We start from the raw sequence: 14,843 nt of genomic DNA on the forward strand, positions 1-14,843 counted from the left end.
ACAAATGGCCAATAGGCACACGAGAAAATGCTCAATATTGCTGATTATTAGAGAAATGCAAATCAAAACTACAATGAGGTATCACCTCACACCAGTCAGGATGGCCATCATTAAAAAGTCCACAAATGATAATTGCTGGAGAGGGTGTGGAGAAAAGGGAACCCTCTTATGCTGCTAGTAGGAATGTAGTTTGGTGCAGTCATTGTGGAAAACAGTGTGGAGATTCCTCAAAAGACTAAAAATAGACTTACCATATAATCCATCAATCCCATTCTTGGGCATATATCCAGACGGAACCTTAACTCAAAAAGATACATGCACCCCAAACTTCATAGCAGCACTATTTACAACAGCCAAGACATGGAAACAACCTAAATGTCCAACAGCAGATGACTGGATAAAGAAGCTGTGGTGTATATATATGTATATATGTATACACACACACACACACACACACACACACACACACACAATGGAATACTACTCAGCCATAAAAAATAACAAAATAATGCCATTTGCAGCAACATGGATGGACCTGGAGATTGTCATTCTAAGTGAAGTAAGCCAGAAAGAGAAAGAAAAATACCATATAATATAACTTATATGTGGAATTTAAAATAAAAAAAGATAAACTAACTTATTTATAAAACAGGAACAGACTCAAAGACATAGAAAACAAACTTACAGTTACCAGGAGGGGAAGGGGGTGGGAAGGGATAAATTGGGAGTTTGAGATTTGCAGATACTAACTAATATATATAAAATAAACAACAAGTTCATACTGTATAGCACAGGGAACTATATTCAATATCTTGTAGTAACTTGTGGTGAAAAAGAATATGAAAATGAATATGTGTATGTTCACGTATGACTGCAGCATTATGCTATACACCAGAAATTGACACAACATTGTAAACTGACTATACTTCAATAAAAATACATATACACAGAAAAAAAACCCAGAAACAAAGTAAAGAGGGGTGTTGACTTAGTAGTATTTCCTTTGTTGTTCAGGACCTCATTTTTGACCCCAAGGTGTCTTTTACAGACCATATGCTTAGTCTCAAGCCAAACATGGACAAGGCTCAGTCAACAGTAAATTGCCTTCAGTACCAAAAAAGTACTCAGATTTCGGCAAACTGTGTCTATGAGAGTTTAAAGTTTTTGTTGTCCTTGTTGACAAGTACATTCACTGTGACAAAGACATGGATTCTCAGTTTTCTCGGAGGACAGTGGGGAAGGGATCCCCGAATCCTGCTTCCCTATCAGGACCAATCAATTAGTGCTGTTCCTGCAAACACTGCAATTATACCTCTGCTCAAAATAAATGCAATTCCACAGCCCAGAGTTCTCCGAGCTCTAAGAAGTCTAAAATAATGTATTTCAGCATTTGGTTCTGTACCACCTGAGAACATTACTTTCTGATGGTAATAAGGGAGGGGACTGTTTCGGAACACAAAGCACAATGTTGAGGTGCCAACATTCTGAATATATTTATTCGTGTTTGTATTTACGGATGCAAAACGTTTCCCATGCTACAGTGTTTTGTTAAAAACAAGGTGTAACCAACCAGTGAATAATACTAGGTACAACGATTATCTATTGTAAACAGAATAATAAGCAGAAAATAAATAAACAGATTCAACTACTTTGATATGCACAGACATTTGTTTTCTGTATAAAACTGGTAAGAACGCTATCATTTTAATTTCTTTGTAGTCTTTTCCCTTGAGATACAATTTTTCATTACACATTTCTTTGCACTTGCCTTACCAGCTCAGGTTTCAAAGAAATACAGAAAACTGTTTTTCTACCAAAGGGAGGGGGGGCTCATTTTCCACCATGTGGTCATTTATACATTACAAATGAAAAAGAAGCAAGGTACAAAAATTTGTGTGTGTGTGTGTGTGTATGTGTGTGTGACAGAGAGAGAGATACGTGCTCACGGTTGGGGGTGTGTGCGTGAGAGAGAGAGAGATACGTGCTCAAGGTTGGGAATACTGATTGGTATGGAAGGCTCTTAACTAGCTGGTCATCAAAATCATATATAATAGCCATTAAAAACTCATTTAGCTAGCAGCGTGGAACTCACTGACATGGTTATTCAAAGACTAGACAAACAGAATTCCTGGATACTGTTTCCACTTGGGTTTTCCATTTCATATGGTTCCAGCTGGCGGTACTCAAAAGTCACACGATTTATATGTTTTCCACTGGAGACCAAGCGCACCACCGTGTTGTCACAGCCAATTTTCATCTGGGCTATAATTCATGGAAAAAGTGAAAGTTTCCCAGCAGTTAGAAACCACACAGTCGAACCATTTCTGACCAAGAGATCATTTAAACACAAAGAAAGCAAGGGGCTGCATCTTCCTCTCATGTACTCCAACCAGGCATCTGCCATCAGGTGGAACGTCTTTGTTTTCACCTTTATTATAATATACAGCTGACCCTTAAACGATGTGCAGGCTAAGGGCGAGGACCTCCCCACGGTTGAAAATCTGCATATAGTTTATAGTCTGCCCTCCATTCCCACAGTTCCTCCAGATCCGAGGTTCCAGATCCTTGGGTTCAACCAGCCGGGGGTCGTGTAGTACTGTAGTATATACGGTTGAAATAATCCGCCTACTAAGCGGACCTCCGCAGTTCAAACCTCTGTTGTTCAAGGGTCAACTGTATAATTAATTATAGAACAGTGAAATTGAACTCAGCCTTACCCCTCATGGGCAAGAACACCGTTACTCAAATAAAACTGGCTGCAAAGAGGTAAGAAGATATCTCTTCGTACTTTTTATGTTCTCCTACCTGCAAAGCTTTGGTGGCAAAGGCAAGCGTCGGTCCATCTGCACCATTGCCGTAGTTGTGTTCTCAGTGGGGGCAGTACTGCCCTCTAGGGACAGGTTGGAAATTTGCAGGGGCAGATTTTGGTAATATCTAGAGGTGCAAATGGCATTTAGTGGGCAGGGCTAAAGGATGAGGTGTATGTACTGTGAGACATTTACGTTGACCAAATTAAGAAAAAAAATCACCTGTTTATTTTTTTGAGCCTAGATAATAATTCTGTCTTATGTATAAACAAAAAATTATTTGCATGGTTTAGACATACACTGAATAGACTTGTTTTTGTTCTTGTTCACCTGCAAATTGTCCCTCTAATTTTTTTCTGTACTTCTTATATGGAATGACTTTTGATATCCTTACTTCTCTTAAGCACAGTCTTATTCATTATTTTGAGAAGCATCTGGCAGTGTTTATGTATCTTCTAGTGCAGATGTGCCTGAGCAGTTATGTATTGAAGCTGTGTGTGGTTTTTAGGCATCCTTTTAACAAACTTTTTCAGCTTTACTGAGGCATAATTGACAGAAATTGTGTGTATTTAAGGCGTACAATGTGATCACCACAAGCAAGCTAACTAGTGTTCATTACCTCACATAGTTACCACTTTCTTTTTCTTTTTTTTTTCATGGAGGTACTGGGGATTGAACCCAGGATCTGTGCATGCTAAGCACACACTCTACCGCTGATCTATACCCTGCCCCTAACAATTTTTTCTTTTTAATTCTCCACTCCCCTCCCTCCTGGCAACCATCTGTTTGTTCTCTGTACCTATATGAGTCTATTTCTGTTTTGTGAAACTCAGTATGTTTATTAAAATTGCTTTTATTTCTCCAGTCTCAAGCTGGTTCCTGAGGCAAGATCTGTCTGCCCTACAGTAATGCTTTCTGCTGTTTTAATTTTCTCAATCTCCCCCCCCACCACTTTGTCTCTATAAAGCCTCACTTCTGAGAAACATTATTATCATTGTATAACAGGTACTTTACAAACATGCATCTGGGTTTAAATGAAGTAAAACAGCCAGATGCAGTCATGTAGGTAAAAGCCAAATTGGAGACATAATAAATATAAATCCTAAAATTATTTTAATATAGGCACCAGGGAGTCTAGGTTGAGTTTCTATGAGGAGGTCCAAAGTTAATTTTCTTTATCTGATTTGGAAGGTCATTCTTTTCTGATCTGCCTCTGAGCTTTGATCTACATAACATGCTTTCTTTCCTTTAGTTAATGTGCATATCATTTGTTTATTATTTGATGTAATTCCTAATAAAATCCAACATAATGGCCAGGGTACCTAACAGTTCTTCATTGTCTGAGCAACTTAGGAGGGGCTCATGGAAACTTGTGAGTGAAAGAAAAAAGTGAACTCTAAAATGAACCAATGAGTCAGATAATTCAAGCCTTCAAATCATCTTAAGATGGGTTTCAGTTATCTAGATAATATAGGCACAAGTGGTTTTTTTGGCCTCAGTCACACCTTTTACCTAAATCGAGTGGTAATATTCATGTACCAAATTACTGTGACTCCAATTATCGAAATTTTAAGGCACGAGTGTGCTTCAGCTCAGTCTAATCTTTTAATCCAGCTCAAATGCATCTCCTCACAGGTGCCCTCTGGTGACATGGAAGGATCCAGCCCCTCCGGGAACACACACAAAAAGGCGGAGGAGCCACAATGAACCAGCTTAAACCGGGGCTCAGCTGTAAATTAGCATAACTAATCCCCACCTTTTCAACAAAGTGGGTTTTTAGAAATCTTTTCCCCTTACTTGTGCATATTAATTCTATCTGGGAGAAGTTTGTTTAGCTCAGAGAGAGGAAATACTAGTGGGCAGACCTGTAATTCAAACAGGTAACAGCCGATGAAAAGGATGTCTGATTTGTAGCTTCATTATTTAGTTGGTTAGTGATCTGTGGTACAAGAGAGGAAGGGGACCACGGTAAGAGATGAAAGACTCTTCTCCTGTTTCACTTTTGTCTCTTTAAAAGATAACCCCCATTCCTTATCTGAAGTCCAGATATGGGAGTGACCTTCACTGAAATGTTTTAGGCAACCCTCTCCCTCCCCGCTTGGACTTCGTTAATTAATTCGTTTTTAAGTCAGCAATTCCCACCCCCCTGACCCCACCTGAGCCTAATCAAATGCAGACTCTTCACTGATGCATAACAAAGAAGATCTGGTTCTGTCTGGCATGCTCTGTGCTAAACTGGGCCTTTATTACTGGAGACCACTTTAAGATTTCCGAGTTTCCCTGTTTCTGCAGTGGTGTTTCAGAGGCTGGTTTTGCTGCTGGAAGTTGGGGACATTCAGCAGTTCTGAGAATTTCTAATAAAGCGTATCATTTTTTAATGTATCTACTAGGAGTAATACACACAGATATATGGTAAAGTTATTTAGGTATTACTTCATTACCACACTAATTGATGATACAGTCACTATTTGAACCAGTTTCGGTCAGTTTTCAGTTAGTAGATAAACTCTTTAGTCTCTAGAAGATGAAAGCAGGGATCTTCAAGAAGGTGGAAAGAGCACAGAACCAAAAAGTTTTGTCTTATTCATAGTTTTACCTGCGGCCAACCTTAAACACACAACCTTATTACTTTATACGTTTCTCTCCCAATGTCAGATGTTGTGGTCACACATTCTCGATACTGTACATCGGCTCAAACGTAAAAATCCTCACACTGGCTCAATGCGCAAAACAGAAGTTTTTTGCTGCAACTTGCCCTCCCGTGGATAAAAAATTTGAGGTGTTTTATTGAAGGAAACAGTCTTGACAGGCACATGAATAATAATTAAAGCAACATCTCACCAGGGCCGCGGAAGGGATAGCAGAGGTCAGCTAAAGGCGTCATCTTGGAGGGATCCAGTCCAGTTCCTCCCAGCAGCTCCACGAAGTCTCCAATTCCCCCACAGCCTGCTGAGGACTTCTGAGAGAACCAAGCAGCAGAGGAAGATGCATTTAAACCGATTAAGGAAGTTGAACCATTTTATCAATGGTAAGTTGGTGAATTCACTCCGTCAGCCCTAGACATCCTGGCAGTGCTATTTAATTTAAAATCCAGGACCCCGGAGATTAAAAGACCTTTAAAAGAAAAAAAAAATCCAAAGATTTGCTTTTCTAAATCAGTTGAGTAATCATGTTTTTAAAATGCGTGTGCATTCAAAAAAATTTTTTTTTATAAGCTCAAGGACTAGAATGATGAAATGGGCATCTGTAAACGCCATATGAGATGTATGAAAATTGAATCTGAAAATGCTTTGCTTTTAAAACCATTTGGACACACACACTGAATTATTGGAATTTCTTAGTGCATGCAGTCAGAGTTTTTATAAATAGAGCTTCCACATCAGTTCTTCCTTCAACTTACCTCTTTTCCTCTTCTTTATAGAAGACTTTCTCTGCAGACAATCCTTATCATTTCTACTGATAAGGATTTAGATTAGTTTTTAAAGAATATTAAAGAAAGAAGAGAACTCTAATTTGGGGCTCAAATTAGCTAGAGTTACCATCCCCTTTCTCCGTCCAACAAAATAAATTGATTTCTAGCTACTCAAAACAAGAATCTATTCAAAGGCTTTGTGTAACCCACTGTAACCACCTTTTCCTGCTTCCCTTTGTCCTTTCCACACAGTCTCGTCCACAGCAATTCCCGTGCATCACTTTCCCACACAAACAAAGCAGCCCCTCTCAGTCCCAGATGTGGCACTTTGCGTCGCCTGTCTCCTGTGATTAGGGCTGGCCTCATGGTCCTGCCGCCCCCCATGCCCATAGGGCCCACACTTACATGGGCCTAGTGCTTGGCTTAATGCTGTCACTGTCTTGAAATTCTTTTTTTGGGGGGAAGAGGGGCAGGTAATTAGGTTTACTTATTTATTTATTTTAATGGAGGTACTAGGGATCGAACCCAGGACCTTGTGCATGCTAGGCACGTACTCTACCACTGAGCCATACCCTCTCCCCTTGAAATTCTTAATTTTAATAAGGCCCCGGCATTTTCATTTTGTACTGTCTTCTACAAATTACACAGGCGATTTGCCTGTGATACTCTGATTCACTGAGGCACACTCATCAAGAGATCCAGTGGAGGGTGGCAAGGTGCTTAGAAGTGAACCAGATAGACCCTTCCATGTAGGGACAAAATCTAACCCAGAGAATGTTAAACACACACACACATGAACACATCCACCCCAACATTTGGGAGATACTGAAATACAACTAGCACTAAACCATAAATAGAAAAACAATACGACAGCAACTGCTTGGCTAATGAGAAGAAGCAGGTGGGAGACATATTTTTAAAGCACCAACTGTGTGCTCAGTTCTACAGTTAGGTCATTTACACACAATCTCATCAAATGATGAGAGGGTTAATTAGCCCCACTGTGTATTGGGCCCATGTTCTTGTATGAAGAGTTGAATAAGCCATTTAGAGGTAAAGGGAATAAAAAACCTAATTGTCTTTCCCTTGAGCAGAGGATGTCCAGGGGGAACATCTCAAGACTAAACTTTCCACCTGGTTCTATAGGTTCCAGATTTCAGCAGGAGGAGGTGAAGGGGGAAAGGCGGGCTGGGGAGAGGGAAATTTGAAATAAGGAAGCTGGGAAGAGGTAGAAGCTAAAATAAGGGGAACAAAACAAAGAAACAAGGAAGTTGGATGCACATGCTCCTTGGAGTTCAGTGACTTTTCTATTTCCAAACCTCCCAGCTGTTCTTATAAACAGTGGCAGAAGCTGAATTGTGTAGGGACCTCTAGGGTTCACACCTTAACAGTGATCCTCAAGAGTTCTTTGCTGAGGTTCCACCTCCCTGGACTAAGTCACCACCATCTCTTGCCTAGACTATGACAGTGGCCCTTTAGGTGCACTTTCGCTTCACTCTGGCCCCGACAGTCCATTCATCATCATCTGTGGAAGCCAGAATGACCTTTAGGTAATCCTCTCCCTCCCACCTTGGACTTCATTAATTAGTTCTGTCATGAGGCCAGCAACTCCCAACCGCCCTCACCCCACCTGAGCATAATCAAACGGATTATGTCACTTTCCCGCCTGAATTCCTTTGGTGGTTTCCCACTGCCCTCAGAATAAACCCAAACTCTTTAATGTGACCTGCTGGGCTCTCCACGCCCTTGCCTAGCCCATCTCCCTGATGCTGTGTCGTATCATGCCCCCCCACCACCTCCTCCGCCGTATCTTTCCTTCTTTCCATCTCTAGAGCTCAGCAAGTCCATTCCTGCCTCTGAGCCTCTGCACTGCTGTTCCTCTGTTCCCAGCTCTTCCTGTGGCTGCTGGCTCCTTCTTACCTATCACTCAAGTCTCACTTTAAATGACTCAACCTCAGAAGATTTCTTTACTGACTGTCTTATCTCAAGTAGCTGCCCACCCCTCCTTCTACTCCCTTGTCCCAGCCACCACTCCACTTCATTTTCTGCAGGACACTCACTACTACTTGAAATACATTCTATCTTTGCCTCTTCTCCCACTGGAATGCAGGTTCCACGTAAGCAGAATGTGCTTTGTTTGTTGCTAATTTCCAGCATTTAGATTAATGCCTTGCATATGGTAAGCACTCAAAAACAAACAAAAAATCCCTCAAAACTCTTGTAAAGCAACAGATACATAGAACCCTGCAGACTTAACATTTTTTTAAACAGTAGGCACTAAGATGACTCCTTGTAGCCAAGAATAACTAAAGTGCAGACCCCCCAATCTATCACACTTGCTCTCTCCTTTTTATACATCAAGAATGATATACAAACAATCTCAAGCCAGTAAGGCTATGCCAGAGACATCCACTTGTCCTGGTGTTTATTAAAGCATTATTCTACAACTAAGGTCCAACTTGAAAATAAAAGTAGGCACTGCCCTATGAATTTAGGACTTACAGAAAATTGGATCTACTGCTGTTCTCAGCCCTAGTCCTATTTATTTGGTTTTTGCCGAAATCTTTATGATCAGGAAATATGACTATCTTTGATGCCAGCAAATGCATAAGCTATCTTAACCTTGGCATAAAAGAAAGTAAAAGGAAATGAAGATGACTCAGCAGACACAAGCTACCAGTGCAAATAAATGTGGTCAGGCTCACCATTAGTTGTCAAGTCCATACAGAAGTTCATGGGGAAAAAAGTTGATGGGATTCTCAGCTAATGTTTGGTTGCAAAATGTATGGAATTAAATGTGATAAAAAAAAAACCACTTCAAAACTTTACCACATTTTGCAATATAAAAATCCAATTTCGTATTTTCTGCTACACTTAGCATTCCTTCATAACACAGCTCTGTCGATGAGATACTTCCTTCATGTCAAAAGAGAATTCCAATAATCAGAAAAGCAGCTGTGTAGATGACTCACACTAGGTTCTGCTAGGAGAGAATTTTTGTTAAAGAGGCAAGTACAAGAGAGTTCAATTGTAATTATATGCCACAACTTCACCAATTGAAAACATTCCTTACATCACAAGAAAGTACTGAGAGAGTCAGAAGGGGCACCTGAGTGTGCATCCTGTAGCACAACGGAAATAGAAGAGGGGTTTATTAAAGCAGTGAGGACAAGCTCATGTGAGATGCAACCGTCAAAGAGGAGGACGGACCATTCCAATTCACTCAGTACAAGTTTGCCCTGTCTGATTACTTTTGCTCTGATAAAATTGGAGCCTTAGGAAGTGATTGGAAAGCAAGGAAGTAACTCACCTTTAACTGCAGACCATTTAAGTGTCCCAGGGTGAGATCAGATATTTTGATCACCACAGGATAAATGATGGAGAAGCTACAGTTGCGATGCTGATGTGGAACTACCAGAGTAAACCTTCCATTTGGGGTCTGGGAGATGACGTTGCAGGCTTTGTGGAAAAACAAAATCACATTTTCACTACTTAGTATGCTGCGCTTTTATAAAAATCTATCTTATCCTTATTCTAAGTTCCTATTCACCGTCTAGGGGCTTGTGGCCCCAAAGAGAGTACATATCACAAAGGCAATTTGAAGACTGGAACGAGTTGGGAAATAAAACCATCAGTCATGTAGGGACATTATCAAGAGTCCCTGGGCTGCAAGGCATCTTCTAATCTTAATCTCAGGGGGTTACCTTGTTAATAACAATCATAAGACATAAATTAATAACCAACAAAGCAATACTAAAAAAATCTGAAAAAAAAAATATATATAACTGAATTGCTTTGCCGTATACCTGAAACTAACATTGTAAATCGACTACACTTCAATAAAAAATAAGAATTAAAAAAAAATAACCAACCAAACAATACTAGCTGGTAGAAGTTCTAGGAGCCCTTTGTTAACTAGGGTTCAAGGTGGAAGTCTGGAAGAATCAAGGCTTAAAGGTGAGGCCACAACTCAAATCCTGTCTGTCTGAAACATTTATTAACTCAGCTTGGAGCCATATGCTACTTTTTAGATGATAAAGTAAATAAATAATAAAAACAGTTACAAAGTAGGCTGAGAAAAATAGAAAGCAGGCTTATGTCTGATAAATATTTACTGGGCATTAAGTGATAAGTTGACTAAAAGGTAAATGTTTAATGTATAATTTACTCCCAAGACTTTCTAAAATCTTGTTTTGTATCTCAAAACAGACTTACAATAAATTTATTCTTCTAGCTATGAAACTTGAAGCATCCGAGTTTGTACTTTTTTTGGGCCAATTACTGGGACAAAAGTTTCTGACTGATCAGAATATGTCCGAACTACCTCTTGCCTCCTTCTTATATTTTTGATTTCACTTAATTTTGATAAGGAACTGAAATTCCTTGATGATTCTAGAAGGTTTCTGATTTCTACCCAAACAGGATATAGGAGAAACAGTACATATATCCTCTAGGATTATTCTGCTCCAGTTCTCGGAAACAGCCTTTTTGTAGGGCTTCTTTCAAAAAAAATTTTTTTGTTTTTTAAAAATAAAAATTGGAAAATTAGTCAGTGTCTTATTTTTGGCAGATTAGGTATGCCTCATTCTTCAGCCACATGAAGTGTTAATATTAGTATTGTATGCAACCAAAAATGATGATTTTTTCCTAATTTTTTATAAAAATTTTCCTCTTACTGGGAAAAAATAAGTGGATAAATGAATGCATTTTGGTTAAGATAATGTGTTTTAAGCCTGGACTATTGAGCTTTATAGCATCTATTTGTGTATCCATCAGAAATGAGCTAAATTAGAGCAGTGATTTCAGACTCAGAAGGCAACATTGAGGCCTTCTGGTCCAACCCTCTGCTCAGAGCATGAAATCTGTCTACACATTCCAGATATGCCGTCTTTCAGCATTTGCCCAAATACCTCTAAGACTGCAGCTTCATATCTGACCCCTTAAGCTTATCCAGGTCAATGGAATGACTTGGAGGGATTAAAGTTTGTCACTGAATGCATTGTAGTAGAGCAGGAGATCAGAATAAGACTGGAGAAAAAAAATAGAATTCTATCCATCATAAATTGGTATCCTACCTAGCCTAGGAAATAAATTAAAAACTGATTTGATTTTCATACTAATGAATAGGAAATATCCTTTAGGTCATTTGTAATTACAAAAGAATTTCTATTCATATAATTCCTCCACTTCAAATTTCTTAACTTTGTGCAATGACACTACCTTTGAAAAGCAGATTTGACGCTCCCTCCTCTCAAATCCTGCCTTCTAACTGAGAAGACAGGGAGTCCACTTACGAAAGAGGTTAGGATCTGTTTTTATGGTTAATGTGAATCCATTTCCTGGTTCATGAACCCGGAAGAAGACCATGGCCACGTTCTGGGAGGACCTGATGCTCCTTCGGCTAAGACCACTCTCACAGAAATCTATGTACCGCTCAGTTGTGGGCAGAGGATGATCCTGGGAACTGGGGAACTTCTCCCCCTTGAGAATCCAACCATCAAATACCTTCCAACAAAAAATACAGACAAAGATGATCACTTTCATGAACTCCTGAAGTCATAGGTGTGCTGAAAAGGGGAAAAGGTTACCCAGCAATAAACTGTCAGTCATAAGTGAAGAATTGCCAGCCTACACCCCCCTGAACACTTGCTTTCCATTTGTATATATTTTGACCATGAATTGTTTGCAAGTCATTTTTTAAATTATTTATTGCTCCCCCTTTATAAACTCTAAACTTCCAAAGCAAATAAGCTTCCTTAAACTTTATCATTTACCTTGGTAAATGAAACTACAGACAATACACATTTTTGTCTTGTTCATATTTTCCACACATCCTACCTTCAGAAGAATTACACAGGACCGTAACTCGGGTTTCGGTTTCTCTCTTTCCTTGTTAAAATATAACAAAATATCTCAAAAATAGACAGCAAGAAGAAAAATTGGAGCAGCAGCTTTACCTACCTGCCAATGGTTACACACACCCATTTCCCTCATTTTTTCCCTCTTATCACATATTCAAATATCGAGAACTTCTTCAACACTTAGACAATGATGGCTGGTATTCCAGTCAGGACTTTTCCCCTTCATTTGTTAAAGTGCGCAGTTCATCAGACAAAAGGTCAGAGTTTATTGACTTTACTCTTAAAATCACCACAGGTCCCCAATTTAATGAGCACAACCTAGTTCACGTTAGTAAAATCACCAGCTACAAAAATTACTTCACCAAATCAGCCCTCTTCTATTGCGTTTGACAGTGTCCAAAATAATTCCACTTTGGGGTTTTAATCATGTTCATTTTAATTGGACTGTAAAACTCCAGCAGCCACCCCAAGCTGACCCGTTAGACTTACAGAAAACGACCGGGAACGGGCATGCTGGAGGGGGGGGGTCTTATTCTCACCTCCCACCTGCCTCAGACTAGATTCCTTCTCAGCATCCCTCCCAGCAGCCAGTGCCCTTCGGTTCCAAAATCGGGTCACCCAGGCTTTGAAGACAGCCTCTGGGAGCCTGGAACAGCTTCATAGAGAAAGGGACCAGCAGGAGCGAGGTGGGCTCGCATCTCAGACGTGTGGGGCCGGCTTCTAACCGGGACCCGCGGGCTCAAGGGACCCGAGGGCTCGTGCTAGTTGGTTTGGACCACTTTTCACCTGCCCCAGATTGCAGCACAGGGGTTCGCGCGGCGAGTTCAAGTCTTTCGAAACGCCCAGGACTCAGAGTGCACAGAGGGGAATTTAAACCACTGCGACGTCCCAGGCAGCTGGACGAGGTTCGAGCTGCGTGGGGTCTCGGAGCGCGCCTCGCCAACTCCGGCAGCAGCGGAGCATCTAATTACCAGCGTCCCCGGCTCCCCGTGCAGCACACCGGCGGCTGGGGCTGCACCGGGCAGGGGCGCCTCACCTTCAGGACGTCCCCGCCCTCACAGTCGATGGAGACTAGGTCATAGTGGATGGTGATGAACTCCTCGGGCTCCGCGATGAAGAAGGCGGCGCAGTGTAGCTGCGGCCGGTCGGCGGTGAAAGTGAACTGGCCCTGGAGGCTCAGCATGTCCAGGCACCCTGGGGAGGGTAGAGGGGCTGAGGGGCCGCGGCTGCAACCAAGGCGGTGCCGGCCCCCAGCAGTCCGTCTCCATGCGCCAGAAGTCCCAGCTGCGCCCGGCTCCCGCGTCCCTGGGGACGTCACCCCAACTCGCCCCAGAGCGCCTGCCTCCTCGGACAGATGTTCGCGATGGGAAGCGCACCCCTGGCCATTGTGGCCAGCCCCTTCCTGGCGATGCCCGGGAGTCGCCTGCCCTCTGCGCAGAGCCCCCACCTCCCCACCTCCCCGCTGCCCGAGGATGCGAGCCCAGCAGCCCGGACTCACGCAGAGCGCGGCGGTACAGCTGCCCCCCCGCCAGCTCCCGCTTCAGGTTGGCGCTGAAGAGTAGGAAAGGGTCCTGGTCCGCCGCTTCTCGCAGCTGGCAAGGAAAATGGGTCAGTCCGGAAAAGTTTAAGGGGAAAGGGGACCGACCAGGAACGAGGCGCCCTCACTGCCCCGCAGCAGAGAGAGTAAAGTGACGGGGTCAGCGTCTCCCGGGTAGAGAGAAGGCGGGAAGGTGTAGTATCAGACCAAGGTATCCCCAGGCGCCAGAGGGAAGGAGGAAGAGGCAGGAAGGGAGCCCTAGGGGAAACGAGGGGAAACGGGGCACAGTAAATAGAGGAGGAAGAGCTAGAGCATAGGCAGCCTGCCCACCCCTCAAAGCTGGACACTCAGGGAAGGAAGGTGTGATGGGTCAGCCCGGGATCGCTCACCTCTAGGTACCGGCTCTCCCCTCTTAGAGCCATCAGGCAGATCAGGATGAAGTGACATCGAAGTTTGAAAGCAGGAGCCATGCCGGCCTTGCCTCTGCAGCTGGTGCTTTCTGCTCCGGAGGGCTCCAGCTTTGCTTCTCACACGTTCGTCGAGGCTGAGAGCTAGAAGCCGGTAGGGTCTCTTTGCTGGGTCTCTTTTATAGAGCAGTGAGGAGGGGAGGCTCTCTGCCCCTTAACTGATCTGAGCTCAGTAACCATGGGTTACCCTATCTCAGTGACAAAGCCCGCAGTGATGACGAGGGTCCAGCTCTCAGCTACAAATTTTCAGAGTGGTCCAGCATTATTCACTGGCAATGACTTCAGACACAACTTAGTGAACTGAAGTGTGGGGGAAAGAATCTGGCAGGGATAGAGAATAAGGGAGAGCATTTCACTCGACCTGCCACAGGCTGAATTATCCTTGCCTGTGGATATGCAGGGAATTTTCGATTTTGCAAAGCCAAGTGACAATGTTACGCATGCATAAAATACCCAAATACAAATAACCTTATCATGCAGCCTTGTCTCATAACCTCGAATGGAAACACGCTGAAAATTGTCAGAGAATACAGTATTCATGCAATTGCTCATGTCTCTCAGGAAGAAACTTGAGGCATTTTCAGCTCCAAAGAGAAGCTGAAAAGACACCAAAGTCTGATTTTGAAGAATATTGCAGTAATGTAATTCAAGCTCTCTTTCTGTCCCTTGGTCTTTACTTTATCCTGGTCCAGTTTCTTGTAAGCATTTCCCTAGTAGAACGCTAACTTGTGAGTCTGTGAACTCCTGGATTTCCGCTAT

At 42.3% G+C, this 14,843-nt stretch overlaps 1 protein-coding gene across 2 annotated transcripts in view; it reads right to left on the reverse strand.

Annotated features, from left to right (window-relative positions):
* CRHBP (corticotropin releasing hormone binding protein) overlaps positions 1-14,384 on the reverse strand; it is a 34,879-nt gene extending 20,495 nt beyond the window's left edge. The window contains exons 1-7 of one of the 2 annotated variants that reach the window (XM_006197594.4): positions 14,007-14,384; positions 13,579-13,672; positions 13,117-13,274; positions 11,514-11,724; positions 9,530-9,678; positions 5,649-5,766; positions 1,518-2,262 (exon numbers count right to left, since the gene is read on the reverse strand). In XM_006197594.4, the coding sequence (XP_006197656.2) occupies positions 2,105-2,262; positions 5,649-5,766; positions 9,530-9,678; positions 11,514-11,724; positions 13,117-13,274; positions 13,579-13,672; positions 14,007-14,087 (969 nt within the window). In that variant the 5' untranslated portion in view covers positions 14,088-14,384 and the 3' untranslated portion in view covers positions 1,518-2,104. Of the gene's footprint in view, positions 1-1,517; positions 2,263-5,648; positions 5,767-9,529; positions 9,679-11,513; positions 11,725-13,116; positions 13,275-13,578; positions 13,673-14,006 lie in introns of those variants that run through there. The other variant, XM_072950707.1, reaches the window with a different exon arrangement.
* Between the last annotated feature and the right edge of the window lie 459 nt (positions 14,385-14,843).

Source organism: Vicugna pacos, chromosome 3 (assembly GCF_048564905.1).
Source record: "Vicugna pacos chromosome 3, VicPac4, whole genome shotgun sequence".
NCBI classification, from domain to species: Eukaryota; Metazoa; Chordata; class Mammalia; order Artiodactyla; family Camelidae; genus Vicugna; species Vicugna pacos.